Source organism: Empidonax traillii, unplaced genomic scaffold (genome assembly GCF_003031625.1).
Source record: "Empidonax traillii isolate 1590-97213 ecotype Southwest subspecies unplaced genomic scaffold, ASM303162v1 scaffold12:size2584012, whole genome shotgun sequence".
In the NCBI taxonomy this organism is placed as follows: domain Eukaryota; kingdom Metazoa; phylum Chordata; class Aves; order Passeriformes; family Tyrannidae; genus Empidonax; species Empidonax traillii.
The window spans coordinates 234,517-253,055 of record NW_020955205.1 but is presented as its reverse complement, the minus strand read 5'-3'; the positions used below and the strand labels follow the sequence as shown (position 1 = coordinate 253,055).

General features: G+C 55.6%; 2 protein-coding genes across 4 annotated transcripts in view; one reads left to right on the top strand and one right to left on the bottom strand.

Annotated features, from left to right (window-relative positions):
* Positions 1–18,539, bottom strand: part of EDC3 (enhancer of mRNA decapping 3) — a 649,718-nt gene that overhangs the window by 443,152 nt on the left and 188,027 nt on the right. The window lies entirely within an intron of this gene.
* Positions 1–18,539, top strand: part of LINGO1 (leucine rich repeat and Ig domain containing 1) — a 63,709-nt gene that overhangs the window by 29,390 nt on the left and 15,780 nt on the right. The window contains exon 1 of one of the 2 annotated variants that reach the window (XM_027888064.1): positions 17,635–17,777. The exons of the other annotated variant lie outside the window; for it this stretch is intronic. Coding sequence (XP_027743865.1) covers positions 17,772–17,777 — 6 coding nt within the window. The 5' untranslated portion in view covers positions 17,635–17,771. Of the gene's footprint in view, positions 1–17,634; positions 17,778–18,539 lie in introns of those variants that run through there. 2 annotated transcript variants of the gene reach the window in all.

The window sequence follows — 18,539 nt, the reverse complement described above, 5'->3', positions numbered from 1 at the left end:
TTTCTTGAGGAGCTCTGTGGGATGAGCCCTGCTCAGAGCAGCACTGCCCAGCCCAGCCCAGCCCATCAGCTGCAGCCTGTCAGTCCTGCTCACACTCCCAGAAACTCTTCAGGAGCTCTGAGGCTCCACTGACTGCGTCTGCAAGCGCTGGGATGGGGCTGCCTGCCCAGACCCCTGCTGCATTTCTGTCTGGGCCCCATGTAGCTGTTTCCAGTGTGGAATAGAGGTGCTGGATGTGAGCTTGGACCTACCGAGCTGCAGCCACTCTCCCACCCTGTGTGAAGAGTGCAGGTTCCCACTCCTGCCCTGGCTCCTGGCTGTGCAGCCCCATGTCCGTCCCTTGCGGTGCCCCCATCCTTCTGTTGCACTGTCACCAGGAGACTCCCACCACGGGGCCAGAGAGCCTGCAGACTGCCACCAGGACTCAGCTTTGCCCACTGCTGCCGTGCAGGGACCTGACAGCAGCGCAGTGCGAGAGGCTCGTGCCTCTGCCTTGGGATGACAGATGCTGCCATGCCACGGCGAGGCTTTCAGGCTCTGCCTGAGAGTGGTCAGGAGAGGAAGGAGCTTTTTCTGGCGTTGCCAGAGAAGGGAGGTGAGGAGAAAGAGGAGGGCAGGCTGGAGCACGGGTGCATCTGGGGACACGGGCTCAGGAGCAGGGCTGTGGGGAGGGGAGAGCAAGGTCTGCACGCTGCAGTGAGCCCAGGCAGAGCGGGAGAGGAGCCTGGACTAATGTCTGTGTGTGTGCAAAGGTCATATGTTCACTGCATTCGCCTGACAACACGTCCATATCACAAAATCACCTCTGAGGACCTCAAAATCACCCTCCCCGCCCCAGGGACAGCAGATAATAATGAGACATCTGTAGATGCTAAGTGACTCAAATGAGAGCTTGGTTGCCAGCCTGCTTCTCTCCTTCTTTCCTACAAGCACTAAAAAAAAATCTGAAGGGAGTTTTGCAGCTCCAAATCCAGCTCCAAGCCCATTCTCAGCCTGCCAGCAGAGTATTAGACTGGGGCTCTTGGTCTCCAAAGACCAGGGCTGCAGGAGGAAAATTTGAGCTATGCCTGAAACCTCTCAGTAGCCCCAGTGCATCTTTTGGTTCTGTCATCAGAAATGCACCAAAAAATGCTTGTCTTTGATGGAGAAATATAAACAGAAATAGACTTTTGGAAGTGTTTCTGCAGAAGTGAGGACAAGCCACATTTCATCCCACTCCCACCTTCCTGGAGCCCTAGAAGCCTCTTGTGCTGCCAGAGCAGCTTTTGCACATGTAGCCCCTCTTGGGAGGTGTGCACCCACCTCTCTAGCAAATGCATTTACCAGTGTGAAGCACAAACTTGTCTTCTCCATGTGTGACTCCAGGCTGTATCACAGATTAAAAGATTTGTCTTTCTCCTTTATCCAGCAGGTGGGTCTCTGGTGGCTATTTCAGCACCATTCCTCACATGGGCTCTGGGACATCTGTGCTGAGGTTCTCGGTAAACTCAATTACACCATGGCAATAGCATGGTATTGACTCAGGAGCCTCAGCAGCGCAGGACTCTTGACGTTTATTAGTTGTTTAATTATGTGGCACATCAGGCCAAAATAATGTCATTAGCTAATTAGCCCGTGTTGGGGGTATTTGTAATTTTTGTTAAATGGATGTTAACATCAGTGAAAGGTGCCAGCTGGTAGCCCAGGAGTCAGGGCTCCTTTAGTGCACAGAGCAGGTCGAGGCTGACCCTGGCCTAGATGCTGCTTCACGCTGTCCCTCTGCAGCATCTTCATGGGTTTGGGTGAGCTACAGATAACAGCACCGACTCACAACACAGCTGGGGCCCCCAGCACCCTCCAGAGAGCTTCCTGTGGGCATGGCCCACGTCCAGGGTTTATTCAATAGCAGCGTTTTCAGGATTTGAGGAGTAGTACTGTGGTATTAGAAAGGACTGTCACGCAGCTCAGCCTGGACAGTGACCACATGCTGCTGGAGCCACCATGAGTTACCTGCCCCCATGTCTGACACTGGCTTGGTCACGCACCACTGAACACACAGAGGAAGGAAGATAAGTGTTTGAATGCCAATGACATGCACTGCAGTTGTAACCCACCAGAGGGGGTGACGGCAGCACAGCTGTAGGGCTGAACTGTCTAGCTGCACACCCAGCGCTGTCCCCTCTGCCTGTTTGGTCCAGGGATTCACCCGGTTGCACAGTGATGCTTTATCCTCCTCTCTGCGAGGGGCTGGAGGGGCAGAGCCCACGTGTCCTATGCAGGAGGCACTGCCAGGGCTGCCTTGGCTGCCAGCACACCCACCATCCCCGTACCTGTGTGCAGGCAGCACTGCCTCCCTTCCCAGGCTCTAGTATGGACACTTCTGGACTGGGACTGTGGGCTAGGGATCAGTCTGCAACAGGATACTTTCCTAGTTTCACCCCGGTGATGGTGCACAAAGTAGCAACATCCCAGTGGCTCACCCGGAGGTGGATGCAGGCTGCTGGCATGGAGATGGGGTGTGTAAATCCTGTGGGATAAATCTCATAGGATTAGGAGATCTATGAGGCAGCTCTAGCTGTCTCACTGTGGTTTCAGTGGCTTTTCTCAGGAGGAGGCAGCATTGCCATGTGGGAGCATTCTGGGTAGGATGCTGCAGGCTGCCCGTCAGGGATGTTGTTATAACTAACGTGTCTTGTCTGCTCTATCCCACCATCACCAAAGATTTTCACCACAGTGGCTCCTGATTTATGTTGGTCCTCCTACTGGCTGCTTTGGGCCTGCAATTCCCAGTGTTGTGTTGGCCCCACAAGCTTCTTGCTGTTGTTTAACCCAAGCAGGTCAGCTCTGGGCTTTACAAAATACATTTGATGCTCCTTAAGATTTCTTAAAGTCTTTCAGTCTGGCTGGGACCATTCCAAACTCTGAAAAATTGCAGGCCCCTGCAGATGCTTTCATGTCCTTGAAGACAAGTTCTGCTGACTGGAGAACCTCCCTGGGGAGCCCATGCACTTCTGAGAGGTTCAAGAGTCCATAGCAAATATCTCCAAAATTAACCATGCAGTCCTCCCCCAAGGCCTCAAAGGCACAAGTTCAGATGAATAAAATAAATTTGGAGTTAATAGACCGCACTGATTTGAAATACAACATTCCAAAAAGGGGAGGGGAAATAGAAGACTTGTCCAATTGTTAGGAACTTTCCCTTTTTCAAACTTCCTTATCTCCCCAGTGCCTTAGCTGCGTAATTGGAGACTCTCTCAAATAGTTATGTTCCAGAATAGAGAATTATTTGGTGGAAAGATTTTATTTTTTTTTTTTTAAGAAACATTAGAGAGAAACAAAATTAGACCTGTAAAGAAAATGAGTTACACCCTTCTGCTGGCCATTGCTGGTGTGGTTCCACAGCACTGCTGTGAGATAATCACCCCTTCTCCCATGCTCTGTCGCTCACCTTAATAACTCTCCCAGGATTTGATATAATGGTTTACATAACCTTTCCAAAGCATCCTGAATTCTGATGCATGCAGCACTTAAATGTGACATTGAGTCAACTCTGAAGTACTTTACAACTGGGTGATGCTGCTGGGGGCTGTTGGAGACGATGAATGGAGAGGTTTCACTTACCAAGCTGAGGAGGGCAGAACTTTTTGCCAGCTGAGACATGTAGCTGGAAGAAATCTCAGGGCATCAAATCCTGAGCTGGGGCCTGGGTTTCTCTCCCTGTGCCACCTGTGGATGTGTGTAGCACCAGGGTTCATCCAGAGCAGCATCTGTGGACTTGGATTCACGCCACCTGTCTGCGTGTGGCCTCTCTGTAGGTACCTGCCTCGGAGCCCACTGGCTGGGTGACATTTATCGTCAGCGGGGAGAAAAAAAGGCACGTCCAGGCAAAATTCATCTGACCTTTCTCAGGCAGCCACCTTACAACGAGATTAGTCCTACCCCTGAGAGGCCTTTTCTCTCCATTAGTGATAGAACAGTTCATCCAGCTTGTCCAGGGGTGCAGGCTGCCTTCGGGCAGGTGCATCCCCCCCGGCTCCCTGCTGAGCTGTAGGGTTTGGGTACCTGCATGCCCTGTGCACGGCCAGGGAGGATGCTTTGCTCCTTCCTTAGCACTGTGCAGAGTGCAAGCGTGGGAGATGGGCAGCCCTGCTTCCCCCCCAGCGCCCTCCAGAACCCTACCCTCACAGGACTGTGGCACATGGCATTCACCAGACTAACCAGAGGCTCAGAGGGTCGAGACAAAAATAGCCGTTTTCTGGTACCTGGGGCTGATTCTGCCATCTTAAAATCCCGCAGTAATTGCTGGTGTTGATTATAGATGTAAATCTGTGTCTATAATAGTCTCTCTCTTATATATGTCTGTGTATATATATACGCAGGCACACGTAGATGTGTGTGTATCTAACATATGTGCTCTCAGCCCACACAACATATGGGGCTCTGACAGCCTCGGGAGCGTGCGCAGCTCCCGCAGTTCCACGCAGGGCACCCACGGAGCGGGGCGGGGTGACGTGCCTGCCTGAGCCAGCCTCATCCCAGTGCGGCATTGTCCTCCCAGGCCTTCCAGGGGGGATTTTCACCCTGCACAGCACGAGCGTAATCTCAGCATTGACCACTGTGCCCCTTCAAAAGGTGTACGGGGTGGTGGCACCCTCCTCTGCTCCCCAAGTTTTCGGGGTTTGGTCTTTGCTGAGGAGGTCAAGCCTTGTGAGGAGCCTCGCACAGCTCGGTTGACCCAGTGCAGGTGGGTGGGATGGGGTGTACGAGACTCCTGGTGCTTTGCTGTGGCTCATTCATTAGTTTGTGTGTCTTAATAAATCAGGCTGAAGCTCTGCCAGCAGGCATTAAACTCAGGCTGGGTTGCAGGGGAATGGGAAAGAGCCAGTGGAAGTCACACACAGGAACCAACCCTACACCTCTTGGGGCTTGTGCTACTCCAGAATCTGGGCCAAAGTCACTCAGAGAAGTGGCTTTGGGCTGTCCCTTTAACTCTGGTGTGACACATGGCTGCAGAGCTTCCCCAGGCCAGTGTCCAGCACCAGCACAAGTGTCCATGACGGTGCTCCAGGTCTGCAAGCAGAGCAGGCTCTCTGAGGTGCTGGTGGCTGTCCAGTGCTCAAATCCCACAGCAGCTGGAGGTGCTGCTCGACCCTTTTTCCCATCTCTCTAAAGGTCATCATGTCTCCCAGCTCCTGCTGTTTGCCAGTGTGAGTTTGTAAAAGAGATGCCAGGAGCAGCCCCGGCGCTGTGATGTACTTGCATGGCTGGTCACAGTGAAGCAACATGATTTAGCTTTGTGATTTCCAGCCATGGGACATTCAGAATTAATCCAGGGGAGCAGAGCTGAGGGGGGCACAGGTCTGCAGAAGCACAGGGATGGGGAGGGAGAGTGTGCCCAGCTGAGAGTGGTCTCTGTACTGGCCACGAGCTGATCACATCCTGCCAAAGCACAAGAAGCAGAGCAGGTGGATGAGGAGAGGGCAGGTGTAGGGAAATTCAGGTGTGCAGCTGGGAAAGAGCCTTTCCCTAAGAGAGCTGTTGGTGTCAACGACGTTTAGTGGTGTCAGTGATGGAGAAATTCAATCACTTCCAATGAGGGAAATATAATTGTCTTTCGAGGTACAGTAGGTTGTTGTCATTTTCCTATGACACACTCCATCAACTTTCAATTTCTAGTACAAAAGCCCTTCGTTCTTGCTCGGGCCTCCCTAATCTGTTGCGGTGAGCACTCATGGCAAATGTGGCATGGGCTGGGGGAGTTGTCTGGGAACCAAAATGCTCAAATTGTATCAACCTGAGAGAAGTACCCAGACTCTGTGGGGGTGCAGGGGGTGCCAGAGGGAGAAAACCAACTTGGGTGAGCAGTCAGTAAAATATCTCATCCCCCTGAGCCCCGGGTTCTGTAAAACAAGAAAAACAAGTATGGTGAGGGGCTTACATAGCGTGGGTGGAGGGGTTTGGGGTGACCCCTGGCACTGATGTCCCAGGCAGGCTGGGCACAGGAAGGCTCAAACCCTCTGGGGCTGCAGGATGCAGATTCAGTGCCATCACCCACTCTGGTACAGGCAGCGGCAGAGAAGAGAGGAAAGGGAGAGTGTGTGGCAGCAACCTGGAGCAGAGAGGTGTGCATGTGGGGGAGAGGCAGAGCTCAGCACCAAGCACTTCACCTATGCCACTAGGTGAAAGAAGAGGTGATTAGCAACATATCCTGGCATCCCAGCCATGGAACCTTCTCCTCAGGCACTGGAAGAGGAAATATGTATTTAAAAACACTGCTCTAATGGAGAGAGGTAATGATGTGTTTTGAGGCAGAGATGGTATCATTCATAAAGCCCGTGCTGCTTAATTACATCAGCCCCATTTAAGAGAGAAATGATTTCCCAGTGAGTTTCTGGTTTGGTTTTTTTTTTTTCTCCCTCTGTCCCAGTGTATCTCACCATAGTTCCAGCTGTTTGTCAGGTTTTTTGGGATCTCTTCTCCAATCACAGCTTGAGGCTGGCTGCCAGCCCCAGGGACTGTAGACTGTCACTGTCACCAAGTGCCAGCCACCCAGAGAGGCCCCAGAGGCTTGGAGGAGGCAGAACTGAGGTGATTCCATCCTACCCTGACCCAGGCTGGGGTAGCAGGGGTAGCCCCTTGTTCTTTTGGGGCAATAGTCAAGACTAGTTGACCCTATTTTCTTGCTGTCCTTGGTCACTAACTCTACATCCAGTATTCCCATGGGCTGGGGAAAACCTGCTCCCACGTGAGATGGAGGATGTCCCTGTTAGGCACACAGCCCTACTGCCCTTCCTGGGGACTCCTTGGGGACCCCAATAGTTTCCTAGCAGGCTCTGGCACGCTGCTGTCTGTTGGTACCTGCACCTGCCGCCAGTCCTGCTGCCCTCTGGCCCCACAAGCTGAAGCTCTTCCTCCCAGAGAAAAGCTTTTCATGCTGCTTTTAAGCAGCCTTACCCCGTGGTGCTTTCTTTTTCACCTGTCAGCTCTAGCCTGACGTTATTTGGGTAGAAGCAGAGGGGTGGGAGTTTGGGGAGGCAAAATTGCGCCTTTTTTTTTTTTTTTTTTTTTATTCCTTGCATTCATAAGACATTTCAAGTGACACACAGAGACAATAATGTATCACTCAGCCTGAGTACAGCTTCAATGGTTTAAAAATACGCTCCTGAACTTTCCACCCCTATTCATGCACAGGCACCATCCCTTTGGGGTCTGCACTTTGGCAAGAACAAGCAAGGAGTTAAGCAGCTCGGCAAGACGAGCTATTTATGGATGTTGCAAGCTCCCTGCTCTGCTCCCATACCCCATTCAATCCTCTAATTATCTGCAGTTGTTTCATGCTGTGTCTCACCGCACGTTCTCTGGGGGAAACCACTGGGGCTTTGCCAGTCGATGAGGAGCGGGTGGGAAGAGGGAAGACTCTGCCACACACGCTGATGCAGCCTGGGAAAACAAGGGATGCTGTGAGGTTGCTTGTCTGTGGACTATGGGGAGACCAGGGCATGGCCACGGGACCTTCTGGACGAGGAAGCAGAGCTTACTGGAGCAACGCCCCCAGTGGGAGTTACCCGTGGGTAGGAGGATGTAACAACAGAAGGTGTGCAGAGACTTCCCCCATCACTGGGTTCATTTCCCTGCATCCCCAAGCCCTTCCTGTGAAATGGAGCCCAGAAGCTCCAAAGCCAACATGTGAGAGGGCAGAAGGCAGGAGGGACCCAGGGGCTTGCCAGCCCGTGACACTGCTGCCCTCCAGACAGCACTGTTTTCTCTACAGCACTGCCAGTTTTGGAGAAGAGAGTGGCTGTTGCCAGGATTCTGAACCTCTTGTTGCTCCCCTGGCAAGCCCAACCAGCTGCGTAGTTGCTCCAGGATAACATGAAAGCTGCTCTTCCACCTCTGTGAAACCCTGTGAAGATGCTGCTACAGCATCATAAGAATTTTAGTTAGAGTAAGTTAACAAGGAAAAGGAAAAAGGAAAGAAACGAGAAACGAGAATAATCTCCGGTGTCTGGAACTGTGTAGCTGTTTCATTAAACCAGCTCTGTGAGAGTCCTCAGTGCAGCAGCCACCCTCGGCATTTCACACTCCCAAGACCCACTCTCAGCACCTTTTCTGGCCCTTATGAACAGTGACAAAGTGCTCTGGGAAAGGCCAGACGGGACTAGCACCCTGTATCCCCTTCACGCTGCAGGATGAAGGGGCACTGGGAGGAGTGGAGGGAACAAGAACCCCTCTGACCACCCAGAGACTGGACAGCACCAGGGGGAATCTGGACAGATCCTTTTAAGCACCAGGTCAAATACTTCCATGTTTGGCATCTGCAGTTAGTGCTGTTAGACTGGTAAGAGGTGAGGGCAGTTGCTGATTACACTGGTGTCAGGTAAGTTGCTCATGGGAACTGAGATGCCCAGATTCAGGTTTTGTATGGGCATACCAGGCATGCAGGGCTGTTACCTCCCTTACCTATATCTACCCATGAGTCTTCTTCTTCCTCCAATCCCCTGCCTTGCACTTCCCTTCTGGCTTATCCTGGCCAGCACAGGTGATCATGAGTCTCTGGGGTCTTTCTTCCCATGCAAGCTGTAGACCAGCTCTGTGCAGGAATGGCAGAGAGAGCAGGAATGTCTCTCCCCACTTTGCCCTCCTCAGACTGGACCAAGGGTCATCTGCCCTCTGGGTAGATGCACATTGCACCCCTGGGAACGGCACTCAGACCCAAGAGCTTTTACAGACACACACACATCCACATGGGTGACCTGTGCCTCTCCTGTCATTTGAGCCCTTGGAGCCACCCACTGTGCTCCCAGCCTGCTCTCAAGCCCATCAGCAGGGCAGGGAGGCTGTGGCCAAGCCCCTGCGTGGTCCCAGCAGGCAGCACAGGCAGCGCACATCCACCTCCATCTGCCACAGCATCCGTAGGCACGGGCAGCCCCTGCACCACACACCTGGGCTCAGGGAGCCAGCCTGTGCCCTCCATCTGCTCTGTCTGTGGGGAATGGGGCTGAGGTGCCAGTACCCCTGCAGCATCTCAGTTCAGCTCTGGGTAAAGGCAGGGCCCTAGCAGCCCCTGCCCGTGGAGGTTTAGATGCTGGAAGGGCCCCTGTGCAGCAGGATTGCCCCTGGAAGACCCAGTGCAGCAGGATTTTGGGGTTCAGTGCCAAGAGAGCAAGGGGTCCCTTCCCCTGGAAGCCGGTTTGGCAGGTGCTGATGGGGTGCAAGGGGCCTTTCCCATGGGGCCCTTGCTGTGGAGCGTGGAGTGCTGCCTGAAGCCAGAGGCTCCCCCTCCTTCCCAGCTCCACATTTGCTGTATTCTTACCTGATTAGTGGATTACAGCCTTTGGCGTTGAGACCCAAAATAGATGTCTGGTTGTCTTTACTCCGCCGGAGGCTCCTTAGTACGTAAACCCTCACCGAAAAGGTGCAGCCTTCCAAGGGAATGGCGCCTCTGGGATCCCAGCTCTCTGGGGGATCCCCACCCTGGCTCTGGATCAGCAGTATCCTGCTAACCAGGGACAGCCATGCTCTCCTCCACTGGGCTTCCCCAGGCCCTGCTCGCAGCTGTGGCATTGGGGTGCAGTGGGGGTCCTGGCACAGCTCCCCTGTGACAAGCTTGTGTTAGGGACAGTGCTTTGCTGGGGGGAGCAGCATCCCTCCCCCACTCCCCCCTTCCTTCCCCTGCGCTACAGGGAACCCAGCAGGTTTCTAGGGAGGCACCGGGGCCAGCGGGCAATGACATTTGTTTTGGCACTTACGCTATCATCACCAAAAAAAACCTAAAAAATAGTTGCCTCTAGGGAAGAGCCGGGCCCGGTGACATTCGCTTCATCTTACAGCAGCTAATGCATCCAGCAGCATCCCCAGGAACCGTGTGCTCTGCCAGGATAAACGAGCTCTGCGCTGCCAGCAGAGCTGTGGTGGCAGAGCTGCCTCCCAGGCCATCCTGGTGCTGGTGGGCCAGTGCACCGGAGACCAGCTGGGCTCAGGGCAGGACCCCTCTGCTCTCCGGGGGTCAAGGACACCCCGTGCTGCAGAGAGCAGGGAGTGGATGTTCATTAAGTGACACTAATTGCTTGATACTTTTGCAGTGTTCCCTACCTTGTAAAGATTGAGTCAAATAGCAGCGCCCGAGGAACCGCCTCTATTAAACTGATGTTCATTAGAGCTGACTTGGTGCTACCTCATTAAGCTGCAGTAATTGAAGGAGTTAATTGATTATCAATAGTTTGAGTTCCCTCTTCCCGTGCCCGCAAGGCCCTGCTGGGTCTTCTTCAGGGGCCAACATTCATCATGTGGCTCAGACGTGCCTCGCTGCTGGCAGCTGCAGCTTGGGTTGCTCCGTGCATCCCCCTCTCCGTGCTGTGCCCGTCGGGATGCTGGCACTGCCGGCAGCGTTTTCCACGTGGGTCCTTTGCGTTGCAGATTATTCACCCGGATTTGGCACTAGCTCGAAACTGTTTAAAATACTTCTGATGGCTCCCCTTTCTGTAGATGTTTCTTTAATGCATATGCATTATATTTGGAGAGGGAGTGTGTGTGTGGGGAGGGGGGAGTTCAGTGACTCTCTTCTGGGTGTGAAAGCAAAAACAGAGCCTCCAAACCAGCTGCTCCCCGAGCAGCTCGTCCCGCAGTGCAGGGGTGTGGGGCACAGCCTGGCAGGGGGACCGGCTGCCCAGCGGAGGCTGTGTGGGTGGCTCGCACTCTGGCTTTCCTGTGCGTGGGTGCTCGGGCTGACTCCCTTGCGTAGGCACGTGCTGCCTGACTCAGTCACATCTCTGCTGTTTTTAGAGGTGGCCTCTAACACCCTGCCTCACTCAGCAAAAAAAAAAAAAAAAAAAAAAAACAGGGAGATGCTGTGCTTCCCCCAGGCAGCCTGAAACCACATCCCCTGCACTCAAGAGCAGCCGTTGGGCTGCGCATCCTGGCCCTGTGCTGCTGGAAATGGGACAAACGTGAGGGTTGCGATGAGAGGACCCTCCTGGCAGAGATTGACCTGTACTTAACCCTCCTGCCATGGAGATCTTTGCCTCCTGCCTGTCCCATCCTCGGGGTCCACCTTCATGCTTGCCCTCCTGCTGGGGGCAGTGCTCAGAGCATCCTCGGGTACCCCCGGGAGCTGATGTCCCTTTGCTGTACCCAGAGGACCACAGGTGACATGAAGGTGATGATGCTGCAGCAGGCAAGCTGGAGATGAAGCCAAGAATCCTTTCCACACCTCCATCCTCACCCCTCCCAAGCCTCTACGGAGGGCACAAGCAGGTCTCAGAAAGCCACAGGCCACTATCTGCTGCCAGATTGTTTTAGGCAAATGCCATTGCCCTGCCCCAGCTCAGGCGCTGTGCTGCATCACAGGTGACAGCAGAGCCTGCGAGAGGGGAGACAGAGAAGCCAGGAGGAAACCGTTGCTCCCCACCTTCGTTAGTTTTAACTAACGAGCTGTTTATAGGAGTGACATGACACCTGCTTTCCTCTTTATAAATTCAATAATTTATGAAAGGTATTAAAGGCAAAACAGCCTCCTGGATGAAGCCTGTGATGCGTGCACGCTGGGTATTAGCCAGACGGGACAATGAGCTACACTTGAATGACACACCAAGATATTTACCCTCTCCCTCTATAAATTATTAAGGGATTTTTTTTTTTTGCACGTAATTACATGAACTTTTATGTTTCTCACTCCCCGCTTTTAATCCTTTTTGGAAAGGCGCCAGTCACTTATAACAGGAGCTGAGCAAACAGCAAATGCTGTAGCTGGGTTTGGGGTCGGGTTTGGGGCCGCTGCCGATGACAGAGCTGCAGGAGAGGGCACAGCTGTGAGCCCGTCCCACTCGCCATGTGCCACTGCGGGGCTCTCCCTGCACATGGCCACAGGGCGGGACTGGGACAGGGTTTGGCCCCAGCACGAGGTGCTTTTCCTCCAGCCTGAGTTTGGGGATGTGGCCGTAGGAAAGAGCAAAGCAGGCTCCAGTGTTTTAAACACTCTCCAACTGTGCATGTAAATCAATTATATGCAGATGTAATTGGGCGTGCAAATGTCACTAGGAGACTGTTTACATGTGCAGTGTACATTAGGGGAGCACGTATGTGTGCAAAGAAACACTGAGGGCATTAGTAATAATTACACCCTGAGAGTGTCCGGGTGCTTGCTCTGCTGCCCCTGCTTCTCTGGCTCTGGCCTTCAGGGAGCAGAGCTCCCTCCTTGCCCTGCTCCACGCCAGCCTTCCCCTTCCCTGACAGATGTGTTTTCTCCCTGGTCTCTGCCCAGCCTGCAGTGCAGCTTGGCTCCCTCCCCTGCTCTTCTTCATCACCTTTCCCTGTGCTGCTTGCTGGGCTGGCTGCAGCCCCAGCTCAGCCATGCTCATCTTTGCCTGCCGCACTAAGAAGGGGCCAAACTTCTTTCAAAGATTAAGGTGAGGAGCCCATTTCATCCCCTTCAGGCACCCTGACCCCTTTCTGTTAGCTGCCAAGCCATCTGTGAGTCAGCCCCAGCGGGATGGCTCCCACGCCACCTTCACATCCTCCATGCCCAACACAGCCTTTGCTTTTTCAGTGCGGGCATTTGACACAACTCTTATGTCCTCCACACTCACGGTGCACACCAAACCCTCTCTCCTTTGTGCCAAAATCTTTAATCATTGCTCTTTGTCCCGCTGTGCAGCTCCTATTCTTACACCAAGCTGTTAAAAAGATGTCACTGTCATAACTTCCTTGTCCCAGAAATTATCTTTCATGTCCTGGACGTGGGCTACAATAGACACTGAGGTGCTTGGTATTATTAGTACCTTCTGTATGTGTCAATGAGCTTAAGAACTTAATGGAGCCTTTTCCCTCAGCCCTTCATGCCACATGTTTGGGCTCCTTGACAGAGCAGTCGAGCTATCAGCACTAGAATCAGGGTGACATGAGGACATGTGGCCTCTCTCCATGGCAGAACATTGCATAGTAAGGCCTAATTTCCATACCCTGAACTCAAAGGGGTCACTCAAACAGTGCCCTGGGTGAGCTGAACTGGGGCAGCCCCTGTGCACCAACAGCTCATCCCAATCTTCAGCAGCACCTGCGTGAGAGGGACTATGGAAAGGCTTCTTTCTCCGCTTTATGCCTGTTTTCCAGAGCATCATGGAGGTCATGTCATGGTTTGAGATGGGCAAGGCATGAGCACGGCATCTCCTACCTCTCATCTCACTTTCAGCTGGACAGAGAAGTCTGGAGATGTGCTCATCTTGCACATCTGCAAACTGCAGCGAGCGAGGTTGTGATGGGAAGAGTGGTGGGATCCCCTCTGTGGCCTGCACAGCCCCAGCCCATGTCAAGGGTGATTGTTGCGTGGCTCCAGCCACAACTGTCCCAAAAGGACGGCTGGTGATCGAAAAATTTTTGGATCATTCTACTCCAAATCAATCAGCTGACCAGGGCAGGGAGAAGTACAATACAGTAGAGAGAGAAACCATTATGATAATACTTGATAATGATCCTCAGTTTCACTGAGGAGCAGCCGTACAATGCAGAATTTGGACTCCCTCCAGCTGATAATGAGAAGCCACTGGACTGACTCAGCCTGCTGTGAGGAGGCATCAGCACACATCCAGATGGCTGTGGGGATGGGGGAGCAAGAATATCCTGCCTTGCCTCTTCGTCCCACTCCCCCCACACACCCTGAAATGTCACCACCTCCAAGGAAGAACGTGATCTGGGCGCACATTTCTCCCTGACTGCATCCGCAGGGGCCCAGTGGAACAGCCATCCTCAGGAACAGGTTCTGATGGCAGCAGGGCCAAGGAGGGCAGGGGAGCTCTGTATGCATGCCTGTCCCAAGCAGCCAGAAGGTTACACTGCCTTCTCCAAGGACTGGTGGGGATCCTACTGGGCAGGATTGAGGAGCTGGTTGCTGGTGGAACGTAGGGGAAATGTGAGGTACCCTCCTCTCCAGATGCGAAGGGGCAGAGTGGGCACAGACCCTCCCCCTATCCTTAATGGCAAAGGGAGGAGGCTGGAGGGGCAGACAGCCAATCTGGCGTTCCCAGTGCCAGTGCTGGCAGTACTTCAAGGTGTGGTACATCTTATCTCTGCCTGGCATTTGCATGTATTTTCTCAGTTCAGCTTGTTAAGACAGAAGTGTGAAAATCTGAAAGAAAAGGAACGATAATAATAATAATGGGAGTAATTAAAATCCACCTCCCTCCTGCCAGCTCAGCCCTTTCTGGACCTTTTGTGGGATTCCTGGACACGTGCACTGAAACCAAGGGAGAGGAGCATGTCCTAGCTTGCCCCATTAAGGGGCAGGTCCACTCCCCACTGCCCAGGAGGGATGCTCGCTCCCTCATGCAGTGTGCAGGTGCCTCCTCTCCAGGAGGGAACTGAGAGCAGGGATAAACTCCTGCCTCCTGCCAACAGAAGGGAACCATCTGCCACAGCCCGTTTTCATCTGAGGATGGCAGTGGCAAAGAGCTGGAGCATCTGGCTGAGAGACAAGCCTTTGCAGATGGACACCCAAATGTTCTTGCCATTCCCTGCAGGTTTTAAAGAGGAACATGTTCGTTGAGGGCTTGTGAGCTGAGCTGCTCTGCGGTGTCCTCTGCACCCTGGGGCTGCACAGAGGTCAGCGAGGGATAGTCACACCTGGAGGGCCAGGGCGCTTTGAGTCACTTCATGCCTCGAAATGGAGGTTGACCCAGCTGAGGGTTTGACCCACAGCAGCTGGAGTTGGTCTCTACAGCATGGGTGAGGCCAGTAAAAGTGATGGGAGGGGGAAAAAAAGGCATGTCTGCTGCAAAGCTGGCAGCTGCACAGAGGCTACTGGCTGTCAGTGGGGACAGGAGGGAATGGTACTCCCAGGGAGGTTTGGCTGTGTGCTTCTGGCTGTCCCCAGCGCTCTGCCACCCGTGCTACAACACCTCAGGGACCTTAACAATAAGCTCACTGGTCAGGACGGGTCAGTAAATGCAGAAACATGGGAGCCTTTGGGGCGTTTGAGCAGGGACCAGTGCAGTTCCTCCTACAGAGATCAACAGGGTTCATTGCTGCCAGGATCTGCCTTTGTCCGAGGTGTCCTTGGGGCTTGCTGGGGTGAGGAAGTGTTGCCCATGAGGTGGAGGGTGGAGTTAGAGAGAGAGTTAGAGAAGAGAAAAGCCCAAAAGGAAGTGCTGCTCCTTGAGGGAGGTTGGTTTTACTGGCTTCTCTTACACTTTGGCACTGTGGGTAAGGGCCTTGGTGCTCCAGCGAGGAGAGTGGCTGTTAAATGATGCTTTCTTCTCCCTGCACTCCCCCTCCTCCCCATCGCCTCACTGCACTGCTGGCCAAAATGTACACTGTGGCTGTCAGAGCAAACCAGGGCTGCTCTGTAGCAGGGGTGTGCATGGATGCCACCTTAGCCCAGAAGCTCATCCCTGCTTCTGCACACCCAGTCCATCCTCTGCCACTCACCTCGCTCACAGGGTGGGGTGGCCGGGGTGGCTGTCGGAGCTGAAATGGGAAAGACGGTCTTGGAAGGCCCCCTGCTTCCAGGCAGCGCATAGCATCGCTCTCACATGCCACCAGTGCTGCGTGCGTGGCGTACTTGCTGTGCCGTTGTGGAAGGGCTGAGGTGAAATTTCCCCTCTCTCACACCAGACAATGCCAGGAATTATTCCAGAGTGTTATTATTGAATATGTGGTGCCCTGCATGGGGCTTTAAAGGTGTGTGGGGGGGAAGCATTAAAAACAGCTCTTAGCCTGTCTTTTGTCCTCCTCTGTTTGTTTTTTTCTGGCTGCCTTCAGATTGCCGGCTTTGTCCGTATTTGTGAAGTGCTATTAACATCAATGGCATCCCTGCCATAGCCATAATAATAAAAGGAATCGATCCGCACTGACTAAAGGTCTGAGGACCACTGAAAGGGGCCAGGTTGGGTTTCCTTGATGGCAGGAGCAGAGTGTCTGCACATACACATGCATTCTCACCCCCCTCTGGTTTTTGCCAAAAGAATCCTATGCCCAAGCCCATGCAGGGCTACACACCTGATGGGCACCCACTCTCCCAGCTGAGCCAGGGTCTGTGCCTATGGGAGCCTAGGAGTGGGCAGGAGCAGAGAGTTGGAGTGATTCAGCCCTCAGCTGGCAGGCGCACCCTTTGTTTATTCCTGCTCCGCTCAGAAGCTTGCCTGTGCCAAGCAGGAGGATAACAGGGCTCCAGGGAGGCATCAGCCTCTGCCTGAGTGCCAGGAGGGGCTCGTGCTGCCCAGGGCTTGCTCGTAGCCCACTGCAAGGACAGGAGCTCAGAAGGCCACCCCCGTGCTCCACAGCAGGCACGTGGGGCGTTTGGCTCAGCTCGGTGTGCTGCCCGCTGGCCTCCTCACAGGGGAGGCCATCGCACAGGAGAAGCCTGGAGCAAGCAAACTGCTCTGCTTTCGCAGGAGGGAGGAAGGAAGGAAGGGAGGCCTGCCCAGAGGGATGCTCTGCATGGGAATCTCCACCCCTGGGCATGGCTAAATGATTGGTGGAGGAAGGCCAAGCCATCGTCTTTCTCAAAAGCTCCCACTGGCTGAAAGAGCTGGCCAAGGGAAGGCACATGGGATGCAGCACATGGGATCCAATGAAGGGACTCCTGGCCCCAGCTCGTGACAGTGTAGAGGGTCCTGGTGCTCGTGCCTTGGCTCCACCTTGGCTGGCAGCCTGGGGCAGATGGGTAGAAGCAGGACAGAGCACCCCAGGAGAGCCCTGCCGAGAGGAAGCAGGAGGGGAAAGTGCACATTAGAGGCAAAGTTTGTGTCCATTACTGATAGAGAATCAGACTCAGCTGGAAGAGCCAGTGCTGGGCAAATCTAATGCTGCTCAACAAAGATGTCCATTATGAAAGGGGTGAAATGGTGGGCAGCGCTTGGGAAGTCGTGCACTTAGTCCTGAATGAGATGCCATCAGATCAGCATCTGCCAAACCTCTGAGGGGGCCTTTGGGATCACCAGGTCCCAGATTATTCCTCAAAGGTGTTCCCCCAGCCCGTGTCGCCTCTTCCCTCTCATGTGCCGGGGTTAGGGGACAGTGAAAAAAGAGGAGCGAGACGCTGTGCTGAGGCAGTTGCTGTAGGACGGACCCTCCGGAATCCCCAGGGTAGCCTGGCACCGTCCTTCGGCGGGCAGGGCTGGGCACCGACGCGACGGTGCCGGGCGGTGCTGCGCTGGTCCGTCCTCTGCGGGCAGCGAGGCTGCACCGGCGGCGGGGCGGGGGCTGCGGGGGCCACCAGCCACCGAGCGGCTCCGGTTTGCGGGGGAGCCAGCCCCGCTCCCCCCGCCCCGCAGCCCCGGAGACCCGCACCCCCCGCGCCGAGCGGGGGCGGCGGGAGGAGGGACCGGCCGTGCCCGCCGCTGCCGTGCCCGCCGCTCCGCGCACCGCCCCGCGCCCGCCGGCGGCTCCTCCCGGAGGGGAGGCGGGGGCCGGCAGCGCCCAGCCCGGCCCCGCCGCGGCAGACCCGGCCGGCGGAGCGGGCGTGCGGAGCCCGGGCCGAGCCAGCCGCCCGCCCGCCCTGCCGCGGGGGCGATGCCGCCGCCCCGCAGCGCCGCCGGCCGCCCGGGCGCGGAGGGCAGGCATCCTCCGGCCGTGCGGCCCTAAGGGCGGCCCCGGCGGGGCCCCGTGCCCGGCCCGGCCCTCCCTCCTTCCCTCCCTCCCTCCCCCGGGCGCGGGGCTGGGGGGCGGCCCGGCCCCGGGAGCGCCGCCGCTCGTGTTGTCGCTGCGGAGAGGGGGAGCTGCGCTACTGCAGGTGGAGGTTTGGCGGGGGGGGCCGGGGGAGATGCCATTTCTGACCGAAGGAGATCGCCGGCGAGGATGAGATGCGGGTAAGCGGGGCGGGGAGCCGGAGCGGGGAGCCGGGGCTGGCGGGACCGGCGGGGCGGGACGCTGTGGGGGCTCCGTGGCCCCGGGACGGCACTGCCTCGGGGCCGGACCCGCGCCGGTGCGGGGGACGCGGGGCTGGGAACTTGGTGCGTGCCTCTAGGGGTGTAGAGGGGTCCGGGGGAGGCCGAGTGTCCTGGGCGCTGCCGCCCTCCAGCCCCGCCGATGCGGATCTGCCGCCTGCCCGCCCCGCTCTGCCCGGGCACTTCCTTCTGGCCATCCCTTCCCCGCACCCCCGCACCGTTCCCGCAGCCTCGGCGCAGCCCCTGCGGGAGCTCCGAGCCGGGCGGGGCCGGGGTGCGTGGCCGGGATCCCAGCGAGGGGCTGGGGCTGCATCGTAATGGGGAGCATCTCCCTCCTGTCCCGGTAGTTGCCGGGTGAATTGGCCGGCCTGGAGCAGATGCCATGTTCAGGTAGGTTATCGATAGCCGGGAGAGCGCTGCTGCTGCCAGGACTGGCTGGGAAGCAGGGATCAGCCTGAAGCTGGCTGTGCCCTGCCAGCAGGGTTTAACTCGAGAGCAGGAGTCGTCCTTCTGCCCATCCCGAAGACAGAGGCACTAAGGGTTAAAGACGGGCAGGGAGAGCTCTCCAGCCCTGAGCGACCAGGTTGGAGGCAGGAGCCATGGCGCGGTGCGGGGGGTGGTAGTGGTATTTTTCAGGGCAGGGGCTCACCTCGCCATCACCAGCGCCCCAGTCCTGGAATTAAG